Genomic DNA, 12,688 nt, shown 5'->3' on the forward strand with positions numbered 1-12,688 from the left:
GTTTGGGACTCATCAGGACATATTAGCATTTACACTACAAAAGATATGTGGTCAAATGTGTTCCAGACCATGCATGTGGCAATGTGCCTTTGTTGACATTTATGCTGTCCACTTATAATGAGATCACCTGAGACGCATACCAGCTACAAACAGGTTCTATCTAAAGGTGTAAAATGAACATAGTGATCCTATATTTTCTTCCAACGAGCAAAAACATATGCATACTTATTAAGTTTTCTCATCAACCCAACATCACCTAATCAACCCAAAAACAAATACTATTTAAACACAGTATGTTCAAGAACCTACTCAGCTGTAATGTCTCTTTTTCAACACCAGAGGACACATGTGCACAGAAAATGACTCTCTTTAGCTCTAACAGTCTTGGGCTGAAATTAAAATTCATGTCATGCATGTCCATTCAAAAAACACACTACCTTATGCTAAAGTTAGGCACTTGAGACTCTCACCTCATCTCTCCTTCTCCATTGTTTCTCTTCTGGGATGATTTTATCACCCAACATACTGTTTATATATTCCCATTATATATTATACTATAGCATCTGACACCATATAAATTTCTATTTAATGTTATTTTGTATTATACTTAAATCTTATACTATGTTATGTTGTTAGGCTGCTGACTGTCTTTGCAAGGTCTCCCTTGGAAAAGGGATTCTTGATCTCAATGGGACCAACCTGGTTAAATAAAGATTATAAAATACTCTACATTATGTTATACTTTACTGCCACACTACACCTTATACTATGTCTCAAATCCCATACTATATCATGATGATCATGATGATCATGATGTAATTGTTAAGCTATGTTATGTTAATATGTTATTTTGACTCTTGTACTATATTCCATTATACATACAGACACAATGTACCATAACTTAATCACATCATGTACTGCCTTATCCTGGTGTACCCTGGTGTACAGCTACACACACTCACTTTACTTTGTCATTTATCTCCAAATGCTCCTGTTTCTATTTCTTTAGCTTATGCACCTTGTATCATCTATTTCTGTTATTTTCTTATCTTGATACTTTCATACTTTACACTATATACTATATACTTTATTTATTTATGTCTTTGAACTGCTGCCACAACCACATTTCCATACTGGGAATTAAAAAACGTTTATATTCTTATCTTATCTTTTGACATAAAGTTGACAGAGACATGGATCAATGTCCTTCTGAATTATTGTCCTTGGAAAATGTCAGTAGTGTCCATAAATGGATAAAATATGTATAGCATATACAACAAACTATATACATGCTATACAGCAAACATAAGTAGGAAATGTTGTGAACGTAGTTAATAGCAGTGATTAAACAGCCAAATTTTCAGCTTGAAGGTCCATTATTGACCTTGAAAATAGTCCTAGAAATGACCTAGAAAAGTCATAAAATCCACTTGCTTGAAAATTCTGCAGCTTCTTTAAACTTGTATGAATTAATTCATCTGAGAGAAAAAAGTTTTGCTAAAAATGTCTTGCCAAAGCCTTTATTTTTGTTTAAAAATGGCTCACTAGACACCGAAACTGTTTCCCTCCTTTTATATCCCTTTAGTGTTGATCTGAATAACATCAGAGTCGATTGACTCCATTCTCCAAAAAGTTATTTATAAACCCAACAGTAACATCTCTTCCCTGCAATAAAATGAGGAAGTATATATGCATGACTTACACTGTTTACATAGACCTGTTGACCCTGTACACCATATCACTGTCATTTTATCGGCACCACACTCACTTTATGTCACTTATCTCCAGATGCTCTTGTTTCTATTTCTTTAGCTTATGTAGCTTTTATTATCTATTTCTGTTAGTTTCTGTACTTATCTTTATTTATTTCTGTCCTTGAACAGCTGCAAAAAACGAATTTCCCCAATGGACATGTTTAGAGGCCTTATCTTATCTTTTGGCATTAAGTTGACAGAGACATGCATCAATGTCCTTGTGAATTCTTGTCCTTGGAAATTGTCCATAAACTGACATGGAGCACTGGGTAATGTGTGTAATACAAAGCCTAAACATATCAAGTATGTGTACACCTTTCAACATATCTGGAGAAAATCTCCTGCTTTAGGTGACAGTGATTGATCACATGCGTGAGTCACACCAGGCTGACTGACTGGAATGACCTTTGACGTAGATGATTAATACCTCGCGAGACTTCCGCGCGGTGTCAGCCATGCTTATAAGCTCTTGCGAGTGCTCGTCCTTTTCGTTCGTCCTCAGTGCAGGATAACGAAGCAGTCATCTTCTTCACCTTCTTCAACAGAAAAACCAGTCATTTTGGTCAGTTAGTAACATTAGGTTGACTCCGCTGCTGTTATACTGCCCACTACACGACTATTTAAACGATTAACGCCACTGAGTGTGACATTTTTATAAGGTAAGTTTCTTATTTAGTTGCAATCATCCCACTTCTGGTTGTAGCTTCTTAGCTAATGTTAGCAGCCTAGCTAACGATAAACTCGTTCAACCGGCAAGGATCACGAGCGATCGGGCTAACAAATAGACTTAGCCTCTTTTACATTATCATTGTGTTATTATAAACGCTTTTGCCATAAGTGATTAATGTGATACTAACGTTATTTGACGTTTGATAGAGATAAGTCGTGACTCTTGCGCTCTTACTGTGTTATAACCGTGAAATGCTTAGCGAGTCAACACGGAACCCCTCTTAAAGCGGCTTATGGACTCGGAAACGTGTCCAAAACCGCCAACCATGTAATAATAGTAAATGAGCTGGAAGGTTGTGTCAATGCTAATGTTTTTATCATACCGATAAAAGTATACGGTGCAAGTAAGGTTACAGGCGTTGTCTTGGTTTCAGGTTACAAAAGGTGACAGTTTTCTAAGTCCTCTGAAGCAGCCCGGGTTGATTTATCACAGAAATAACACGAAATATGATCCAAATTATCATCATGACAAGCTGCTCTAGTATCTTATTTACTCTTTCACCAAGTGATTCACACTTGGCGTTTCTTAACGGCTCCAATCTCTGTTCCTCGACTCTCAAGTTGGGAAAAAGTTTGTCTGGCGATGATTACTCTGTCGAGGAATGTGTATACTTCAACAGGGGGAAGGGTTATGACATAGGGATACACGTAACCCACGCAATTTTCCTTTTTTACGCAATCGGACTTCATTTTTTGGCATTTTTATTACAATGTTATGATCGCACACTTGTTGCAGTGATCCCCAACCAGTTCACGGAGTCAGATAAAAATTATTGTACACTGATATTTTCCTTTGAAAACGAGGGCCTGGAAAAAAATAATTTAATATTTTCGGTTTCAGTGGAGGTATCAGAAATACTCGTTAAATTTGCACTGATATAAGCGTGAAGCATTGTAGTATCAGTACAAAGTATTTGAATAAATAAAATTAGAAAATGAATGCAAAAACAAAAATATTTTTGAATGTCTATTTATGCAATAAATGTGTATTAGGCTACAGTGTTAACACTAATATGTGAATATTTATGTACATCATATATATGCATGAACGTAGACAGTAGCAGTGTGATTAAATGGCCAAATTTTGAGCATGAAGGTCCATCATTAACCTTAAGAATAGTAGTTTGACACAAAGAAAAATTATGAAGTCCACTTACTTGTAATTTCCTGAGCTTTTTAGACCGTTATGAGTACATGCACCCAAGCAAAAAGACAAACAAAAAGTGCATCTTTTGTTCAGAATTTTTTGTCAAAGCCGTTTTTGTTTAATGTTAAAAGAATGGTTCAATGTAAATTACAACTGCCTCACCCCCCCTTTCCTGTAATGTAGCCCTTTTATATGATTTTGGTCTGCAACAGATCAAAGTCCATTTGCTCTGCATCCAACAATGTTTCAGAACCCAACGTGACGTCTGTCCTCTGCAATAAAATGAAAGATAAAATCTGCAGACCTTATTCAGAACAGCTTCATAAGGAACTATTTTCTGCCACAGTATTCCCAACAGCTGTTTTTCCTGTATGGAGAAAAGAAATTGTTAACTCAATCGTACGCATTGTTAATATTGTGTTTATGTGCGTAAATTGCACCAAAGCTGCTTGAATGGATTGACCTCATTTCATGTGTAAAAGGGGAGAAACTCCTTTATGTTTTGTGGTGTGTTGTGCGTTATATCACCCTGCAAAACCAGTTTTTGCAGCACATAGAAAGAACCTCATGAACTGCCCACAGCCCAAGTTTCAATTAAGTTTTGCCTGTCTCCTTTAGAGACAATCATCACCACTGCTGATTATGGATGTGATTGTGCGTCGCTGTCCATTCCTGGCTCGAGTGCCCCAGGCCTTCTTCCAGCAGTCCAAAAAGTCTATGGTGGTGTACGCCCAGCGATGCCCTATCATGATGGAGCTGGCCTCTAAACCTATGGCTCCATCAATGGCACGGGCCCTCTGCTCCTCCTCCTCCTCCTACCACCAGAGGACTGAGGACACCATGTCTGCCAGTGAAGGTGAGCGCGACGAAGGAGCAGATGCATTTTTTTTTAATCCTAAATAATTCAGTAGCTGCAGTGAAATATCCCAGTTATTGTAATGACTGACTGAATTATTGTCGTGTATAATATTGTTTCAAGGTTGTTATAATCTGGAATTGTTTTGTCTTCCTGCAGGCCCCAAACAGGGAGAGGAGCCCAAGCTGCCTGCTGGTCACCCTATGCCACCCTCAGGCCAGACGGCAGCCTCCAAATGCCCCTTCCTGGCTGCTGAAATGGGTCAGAAGAACAGCAGTGTGGTCCGCCAGGTCAGCATGGAGTTCCAGGAGGATGTTCAGGAAGTCCGCACTGTCCAAAAAGGTAATAGTTGTTTACGAGCTGATTAAATTTTTTTTTTTGCCCACCTGTTTGCACATACATTTAAACTTATTTCTCTTTGTCCTTTCTTGACCTTTTTGCAGAGGTGTCCCCTGCCCAGCTGAAGAAGCCCTCACTGGCCAGTACCATTAAGGGAAGTGGAGTGGAGCAAGCTAATCTGATGAAGACGCTCCTGAAACAGCGACCTAAAAGTGTCTCCCACTTGCTGCAGGACAACCTGCCAGGCAGTAGTAAGTTTAATTTGGGCTCTCTGACAACTTACTCACATGAAAATGTATTAACACAGAGCTGCCATGCTTCTTTGAATGGCAGAGTCATTAAGGTACCGCATTGCCTGATGTCAGCTAGTCACTTTGAAGTGTGAATGTTTTGAGTAAGGTGAACTGAGACTTCCATGTTAGACATTGCTTCATTCATCACAGCGCAAGCTACATTAAGCAAGCTCTGCCTTCCTGTTGTGTTGCAGTGTCCCGCTACCAATATGATGACTTTTTCGAGAAGAAGATCGAAGAAAAGAAGAGCGACCACACGTACCGTGTGTTCAAGACTGTGAACCGTCTGGCCAACGAGTTCCCGATGGCCGACGACTTCACCGGCTCTTTGGAGGAAAAGAGGGAGGTGTCTGTTTGGTGCAGCAACGACTACCTGGGCATGAGTCGACACCCACGGGTTGTGCAATCTATCATGTAAGTAACGGAGGAGTTGTTTGTGTAGTGTGGGAAAAAGCATGCTTGAGTCAGTCCCCTAGGTCTAGATGTGTTTACATACACCGAGGTAAATATTTTTCTTGGTTGTCCACATCGCCTAATGAAGCTTTAGTGAGTTCAGAGAGAGGAAAAAAAAACAAGAGAAGATTTGGCACAGCACATAATAACTGAACACAACCTGACACCTATGGGTGATCCAGTCTATTGTTAGTGTGGGTGTAGAGTGTTGGCTGGTGACCTAAGCCTCATGGGTCCTTAGTAAGGTTGGATGTTTTTCATCTTTTCCTTTCAGCTTGTTTGAGCTTGCCCAGCTTTTGTGCAGCAGAAACGCCTTTAGGTGTCACTTACTACTAAGCAACCCTCCTGCTCAGTCAATCACTATTTTTCCATTTGTTGTCGTCTGACTCCTCCTTAAGCATCCATCTGGCATTTAAGTGTTTTTTTTTTTTTTTGCAGCTTTCACAAGCAGACAAGATAAAACTAATTGTTTGTTTGTCTCTGTTTCCAGGGATACTTTACGAAAGCATGGCTCAGGGGCAGGAGGCACCAGGAACATCTCTGGGACCAGTAAATTCCACGTGGAACTGGAACAAGAACTGGCCGACCTTCACAAGAAGGACGCGGCACTGCTCTTCACCTCCTGCTTTGTCGCCAACGACTCCACCCTCTTCACCCTCGCCAAGATGCTACCCGGTATACCAAAAAATTCAATCCATTTATAATAAATCCATAAATAATTACAAATACAGTTATTAATTTTTGATTATATAAGCATTAAACGGAGACTCTCATTCTCAATTCCTCTCTTTCTCCTCTACTTTAGGTTGTGAGATCTATTCTGATTCGGGTAACCATGCCTCAATGATCCAAGGTATCAGGAACAGCGGTGCTAAGAAATTTATTTTCCGCCACAACGACGTTGCCCATCTCCGAGAGCTTCTACTGAAGGGAGACCCCACGAAACCGAAGATAGTGGCCTTCGAGACCGTCCACTCTATGGATGGTTAGTTTAAGATGGTCCCCATTATCATTTAAAAAAACGTTATTATTACATGTCGTATTGTTGAGCCAGCAGAAATGTTGATTACAGCTACATGTTTGCATTCAGTATTTGTCTAGCAGAAGGATGTAGTTAGTGTAAGTGAGGTCACGATAAAATGACCTAATTTTTTCCTGTACTTTGGCTGATGGATAATCTCTTATTTCCATAAACACAGGTGCCGTTTGTCCGCTGGAGGAGATGTGCGATGTGGCCCATGAATTTGGGGCCATCACCTTCGTAGATGAGGTTCACGCCGTGGGCCTGTACGGCGCCAGAGGAGGGGGCATCGGAGACAGGGATGGCATCATGCACAAGATGGATATCATCTCAGGGACACTAGGTCAGCATGCAATCCCGACTAAAACAAAATACTGGTGATGTTCTATGAAGTATTTCGAACTGAAGTACTTTGAAGCCTTGAAATGAACTTTTTGTACTTGGTATGAATGGGTAGTTGCATTTATATTTTACATTATTTTTAACTTTATACCTTTTATGAATCAAAACAATCACTCTCAACTAGTGGGAATCTCTGTTTTGCTGTTATACTTTCGATCAGGCCTCATCTGTGTCACACAATATGTCAGCGGGCTTAAGGAAGCCGGAGCTGCTCTGTTGTTGCTAGGAGACTGTGGGCTCCTGTTGCACTCTTATTGAATTACTCTCTGTGTCTGTGTGTCGCTGTCAAGCTGAGGGGACAATAATTTCTGACTGAGCTCTACAGCCGCTCTACTCCAGCAGCTGCCTTTTCAGGATGATCGAGTTTGTGAGCTTGAAAAAGGAGGATTTTGCACAAACCTCTGAGGATGATGTTGTGATTGTTTTTAATTGAGGTCTCTGGAGTTTAGCAGATTAAAGAATAACCACCTATGTCTCACGTCTTCTTTCAGGCAAGGCCTTCGGCTGTGTGGGCGGGTACATCGCGAGCACCGCTTCTCTGGTGGACACGGTGCGTTCATACGCCGCTGGATTCATCTTCACCACCTCTCTGCCACCGATGCTGTTACACGGAGCCAGGACCTCAATCCAGATTCTTAAAGGAGAAGAGGGCCGCGCGCTGAGACGCAAACACCAGCGCAACGTAAAGCTGCTGAGACAAATGCTTATGGACTCAGGGCTGCCAGTTGTGCACTGCCCCAGCCACATCATCCCAGTCCGGGTAATTAGTTTTTTAATTTGTCGCCAAATGACAAGTTACAATGGAAAAACTGTGTAGTCCTCAGTCTTTCTCTCCCATAGCTCGATTCTAATCATCATCATTATTATTTTTAGGTGTCAGACGCAGAGAAAAACACAGAAGTGTGTGACCTCATGATGAGTCGCCACAACATCTACGTGCAGGCCATCAACTATCCCACCGTTGCCAGGGGAGAGGAGCTGCTGCGTATTGCCCCAACGCCTCACCACACCCCGGAGATGATGAAATACTTTGTTGGTAAGAACATTTAGTAGTCTGTACTTTAGGTATAAAAGTTAAAATGTAAATTCACCCTGCTGGACATAAAACCTCCACTCATTTGCCTCAGAGATTTGCGTTTTCCCAAATCTAAACAAAACATGTGTTAACTGACTGTAGTGTTCGCTCAGTAATAAAAGTTAAAAACCTCCACTTTTTTCCCTCCACAGAGAGGCTGGTGCACACATGGAAGGAGGTGGGCCTGAAGCTGAAGCCCCACTCGTCAGCAGAGTGCACGTTCTGCCAGCAGCCGCTGCACTTTGAGGTGATGAGCGAACGCGAAAAGTCTTACTTCAGTGGCCTCAGCCATCCCATCTCGGCCTGCGCATAACACTACTGCTGGCTAGAGACGGCACATACACACTCATCACCCATTCCTCTATCACTGTCATAGAATGTATTAACTATCTTTGATAAGTCCTCCTACACATATTATTTAAATGATTCTATGTTCAGATGTTCTATATGCTCAGAATAAAATATAAGATGGAAAGAGAGTTTGTTTGTGTGTCATTTCTGCTGAATTGATAAAGAACAATGGATAAGAAGGAAAAATCCACTTCCATACACATGAAACCTTTGACTGCATGTTATTCAGCACTCTGTGTGTCTGCAGGTCCTTAAAAATTCTTGAAATATCTTAAGCCCTTTTTGCACAGAAAGCATGCTATATGGCTGCTATGAAGTCCCATCTAAACACCGCCTTTGCAATTTTACACAGAGCCAAACAACAGTGGCATCATGCCATTCCAGTGTGTGATTTTATTTCAATTTCAATTCAGTTTTATTTATAAAGCCCATTAACACAAATCACAGTTTGCTTTAGCAGAGGCAAAGGAAAAACTCCCTTTAAAAAGCCGTGTACAGGGGGAAAAAAATGTAGAAACCTAAGGAAGAGCGACTAAGGAGGACTCCCATGTCCAGGACAGATAGACTTGCAATAGATGTTGTAAGGAACAATTTAATTACAGTAGATGACAAATGATACATAGGACCAAGAGATTGGCACAGAAATGGACAGCAATAATAATAGTGACAATAATATAACAATAGTAACAGACATGAATATTAATAAATATAATTCGTGACAGTATATTTTTTATACTACATGCCAGCATCACGGAAGCAAAAGAGGCAAGATGGGCGTGACGCTTAACACCACAGCATTGGGCTCTAGTGTGACATGCACTATAATGTACGCATTGGAAGTGCATGCTAAACAATAAAAATGGCAACTTTCATCTCGTCCTGTCCTTGAAAGGGTTATGAGCTCCCAAATCTCATTGATTTTCCAGTTGTCGGACATTTACGACTGATGTTTTGCTTTTTTGGCTTAGCTGTATCTGATGCAAGCCTTTTAAAAAATGGTCTGCAGTTGGTAATATAATAACACTTTCTAAAATACACGGCTGTCGTTATGGCACTTTTACTACCTTGCTGCTGGCTTAAAGGTGAAGCATGCCCCCCCCCCCCACCACCACCACCATTCTACAATCGTACCTTTCATACAGAAGAGCGAGGTGACATGAAGGCACAGTATTCCCGCCTTGACCTAGAACTGGAAAAGGAACCAATAGGTAGTTTTAAAATTGTGAGGTCATATTTGCCATAAGCATTTGATCTAATTTCATTTGTCTATATTTTAATTTATTTTTGTCAAAATAAGTCAAACTCTTCTGCATTAAAGTACATAATCCTGCATAAAACCAACCTCTGCATATTGCCACATATAAACCTTTATATTTACCTGTGATGCTTGAATAAGCATAAAATGTCCTACATTTGATCAAAAAATGATCATAAAAAGGTCTTCAAAAGCATTAACTTTAAGTATCTGACAGCTGTAGACACCATCTGTGTAACTGCAATCCATACAAAAAACAAACACCAAAAAGGATTATAATGTGTGATCAGATACTGGTGCTGCTGACATAATTGCTTAAACTGCTGTAGCTGAGCAGACTGTATTCACTGAATTAATTCAGTGAACTGACACCTCATTTAGTCACATGCTCCTGATGCTCAGAGGTAGAACACTCAATAAATGCATACGTAAGGCTACAAAAAACTGGGTCACAACACCAGCAGATGAAAAGACTAAATCACTGGGCTGCACTGATGTTGGTGTGTAATCTTAGTATTTTGATCCACTGGCCTACTTGTGCTTGTGACAAAGATTTAGGGCATTGATTGTTTTCCCTCTTAGTGCTGATTAACACCTGGAACAAACAATACTATCACTGCAGTTTGTAATAATCAATAAATCCTCAACCTGGTGCAAAGTTTTCCAACAAACGGTCATGTTTTTTAGTGTAGCGAATTTAGTTTCTTCATTTTTTATTTGTATGTATTGCTTCTGACCACTCAGAAGTAAAATAAGGCTTTTATTAGAACAAATAAATAGCACACATATGAAATCCTTTTTTTCACATGCTTTATATCAGAAAAACATGTTTGAAGAAAGACAAATGAATCCAGACTTATATGAGGGGTCAAGGATTTTATAATTACTTAGACACATAAGCAAAACAAAAGATGACAGATCGTGTAATTTTATCAGGTGAAATCTTATCCTTTGTGTCCGAGGGGACCTACTAACCCACTGTCTTTGTAAGTTTAGATGGAGACGACAAAATTGTTACTGCAACACTGGATGACCCAAATACAAAACATAAAAAAGGTCACAATTTTTCACAACCACACATGCACACATCCTCAAAATCCACATCATCCTCAGAGGCGATGTTTGCAGAGCTGCTCTTATTTGACGTTGCTTTAAACCTGATGAATAAATGGCTCTAATTATAATTTTGCACAGTTTATTCATCTGACTATTTCCCAAGTGTTCAGGTGTTGTAAAAGCCACTGTTGCTTCATAGTTATAGCTGTTACACAGAATCGATGTTGCCACTGCATTGTGTTGATACTTCCACTTTTGAGTTGACTCCTCATTAAACTGGACACATAAACTCATATTCATTACACACTCAAACAGGTTAAATGGGAATTACATCACTGTTTATGCACAAAAACTATCTAATGTTTTAAAATTTTCATTTATATAGCAACTACATTTTTTTGTATTTTCCAAAATCTGGGGTATAGTATAAGTTTATTATTGGGATTTAAAGATTAAGATATCTCTTTTTTAGGAAACAGTAGTTTTTGACAAAAAAAGGCTTACCAGATAACAATTTTAAAATTAAAACAAAGAATATGTTTTGTGCAGCCAAATATGGATCATAGGTGTTTATTTTGTGTAAATGTCTGGAACTGTCATCTCTTTATTTATTTCTACTCAAGCTGTCAGTGAGCTGATCAGTAATGGTAGCAGATACAGGTCATAAGAGCTTTTTTTTCTGTAACTGTACTGTACACACATCATCCTGAGACACACTGGGCTCCAATAAATAGTTTGATTCACTAAATATATAGGAGAGTTCATCTGGGAGGCACGAGGAGATTAATTGTGTTTAAAATGGCCAAGTCAGCTCTTTAGAGTACAAAATATTCCCATCAGGTATTTTGTTTCTGTGGGAGGAGAGTTTGTATCAAGAGTTTGCAGTGCAGTCAGACTCAAGAGCATGATTTTAAATGTAGAGGCATTTAGTTAGGATATTTTGGTGCACTGTGTGGGAGTATATTATACAATTATATGACATGAACATTTCAGAACTAAAGTTTTTTAATACCAACACAACCTTCAATGTGGCACACTTGGCAGTAAACAGAAACACTTGATGTCTTGGTTGCATAGTAACATTGTCCAAACTTTTCTAAGAAAAAGTATGAGTTAAATCAACATGCACAATATTATTCTTATTTCTCAAATGGTAGACCTGTATTTGTCATTTTACCTTGGATGAAAACAGGGCTGCAACTGATGAATATTTTCTTACTAATTAAGCTGCCAAATATTTTCTTGATTAACCATTTAATCTGTAAAATTCTATTAAACTGTAAAAACTGTCCATTCTATTATCTCAAAGTCCAAGGTGAGGTCTTTAAAAGTCATGTTTTGTCTGCAAAAAACCCTAGCCTTATTTGAATATGATATAAAACAGAGAAATTCAGGAAATTTCAATTAATTATCAAAATAGTAATAGTATGTAATAGTAATAATGACCGAATGCTATTGTAAGTGGGAGCAGCCAGGGTTACATGTTGGCAGACAACTAACAGACCCACCAAAGTTATTCACGATGCTAAAAATTTAAATAAATATAAAACTATTTATATTATCCAACTGGAGGCATGCAAACACAGACAGCAAGCAACCATGCCACCAAAGTCTTCCAAAAAAAGAGAAACCCAATAATGTCTCCACATAAAAAAGTGACTCTAGTTTTTGGGGTTTTTTTAATCAATAGAAATCTCTGCAATTAGGAGGGAATCACATTGTCTCCTTTGAAAATTTGTCCTGGGATCTACAAAGAGTGATGTCCAACCTCAGGACCAGTCTGCCATAAAAGCAAACATGATTACCACACAACCACATTACCTGTTACAGAAACACACAAAAACATGAGCAAAACAACATTCTGCACACTGTCCATGTGTTGTTAAAAAAGTAGTGCAGTACTCGTGTATATTTGTTATATTAGTGAAGTTACATTGACTTTGAGCTGTGAGAACTA

The 12,688-nt window shown here is 39.1% G+C and overlaps 1 protein-coding gene across 1 annotated transcript; it reads left to right on the forward strand.

The window, feature by feature from the left end:
- The first annotated feature begins 2,253 nt into the window (after nucleotides 1-2,253).
- On the forward strand, nucleotides 2,254-8,548 carry alas1 (5'-aminolevulinate synthase 1). The gene is made up of 11 exons (XM_042506105.2): nucleotides 2,254-2,413; nucleotides 4,249-4,486; nucleotides 4,646-4,828; nucleotides 4,930-5,076; nucleotides 5,313-5,532; nucleotides 6,062-6,246; nucleotides 6,377-6,556; nucleotides 6,771-6,935; nucleotides 7,486-7,754; nucleotides 7,868-8,030; nucleotides 8,222-8,548. Exons 2-11 carry the CDS (start codon nucleotides 4,273-4,275, stop codon nucleotides 8,380-8,382), a joined length of 1,887 nt encoding a protein of 628 aa, XP_042362039.2. The 5' UTR covers nucleotides 2,254-2,413; nucleotides 4,249-4,272; the 3' UTR covers nucleotides 8,383-8,548.
- The last annotated feature ends 4,140 nt before the right edge of the window (nucleotides 8,549-12,688 follow it).

The sequence above is a fragment of the Plectropomus leopardus genome, chromosome 2, assembly GCF_026936395.1.
Source record: "Plectropomus leopardus strain MGB_pleo_1.0 chromosome 2, ASM2693639v1, whole genome shotgun sequence".
NCBI lineage: Eukaryota > Metazoa > Chordata > Actinopteri > Perciformes > Serranidae > Plectropomus > Plectropomus leopardus.

Bases quoted from the DNA above. Each gene is read 5' to 3' on its own strand.
- alas1 (XM_042506105.2), top strand. From the start codon at position 4,273: ATGGATGTGATTGTGCGTCGCTGTCCATTCCTGGCTCGAGTGCCCCAG. The intron at 5,533-6,061 runs GTAAGTAACGGA...CTCTGTTTCCAG, and splicing joins CGGGTTGTGCAATCTATCAT to GGATACTTTACGAAAGCATG. The intron at 8,031-8,221 runs GTAAGAACATTT...TTCCCTCCACAG, and splicing joins GATGATGAAATACTTTGTTG to AGAGGCTGGTGCACACATGG.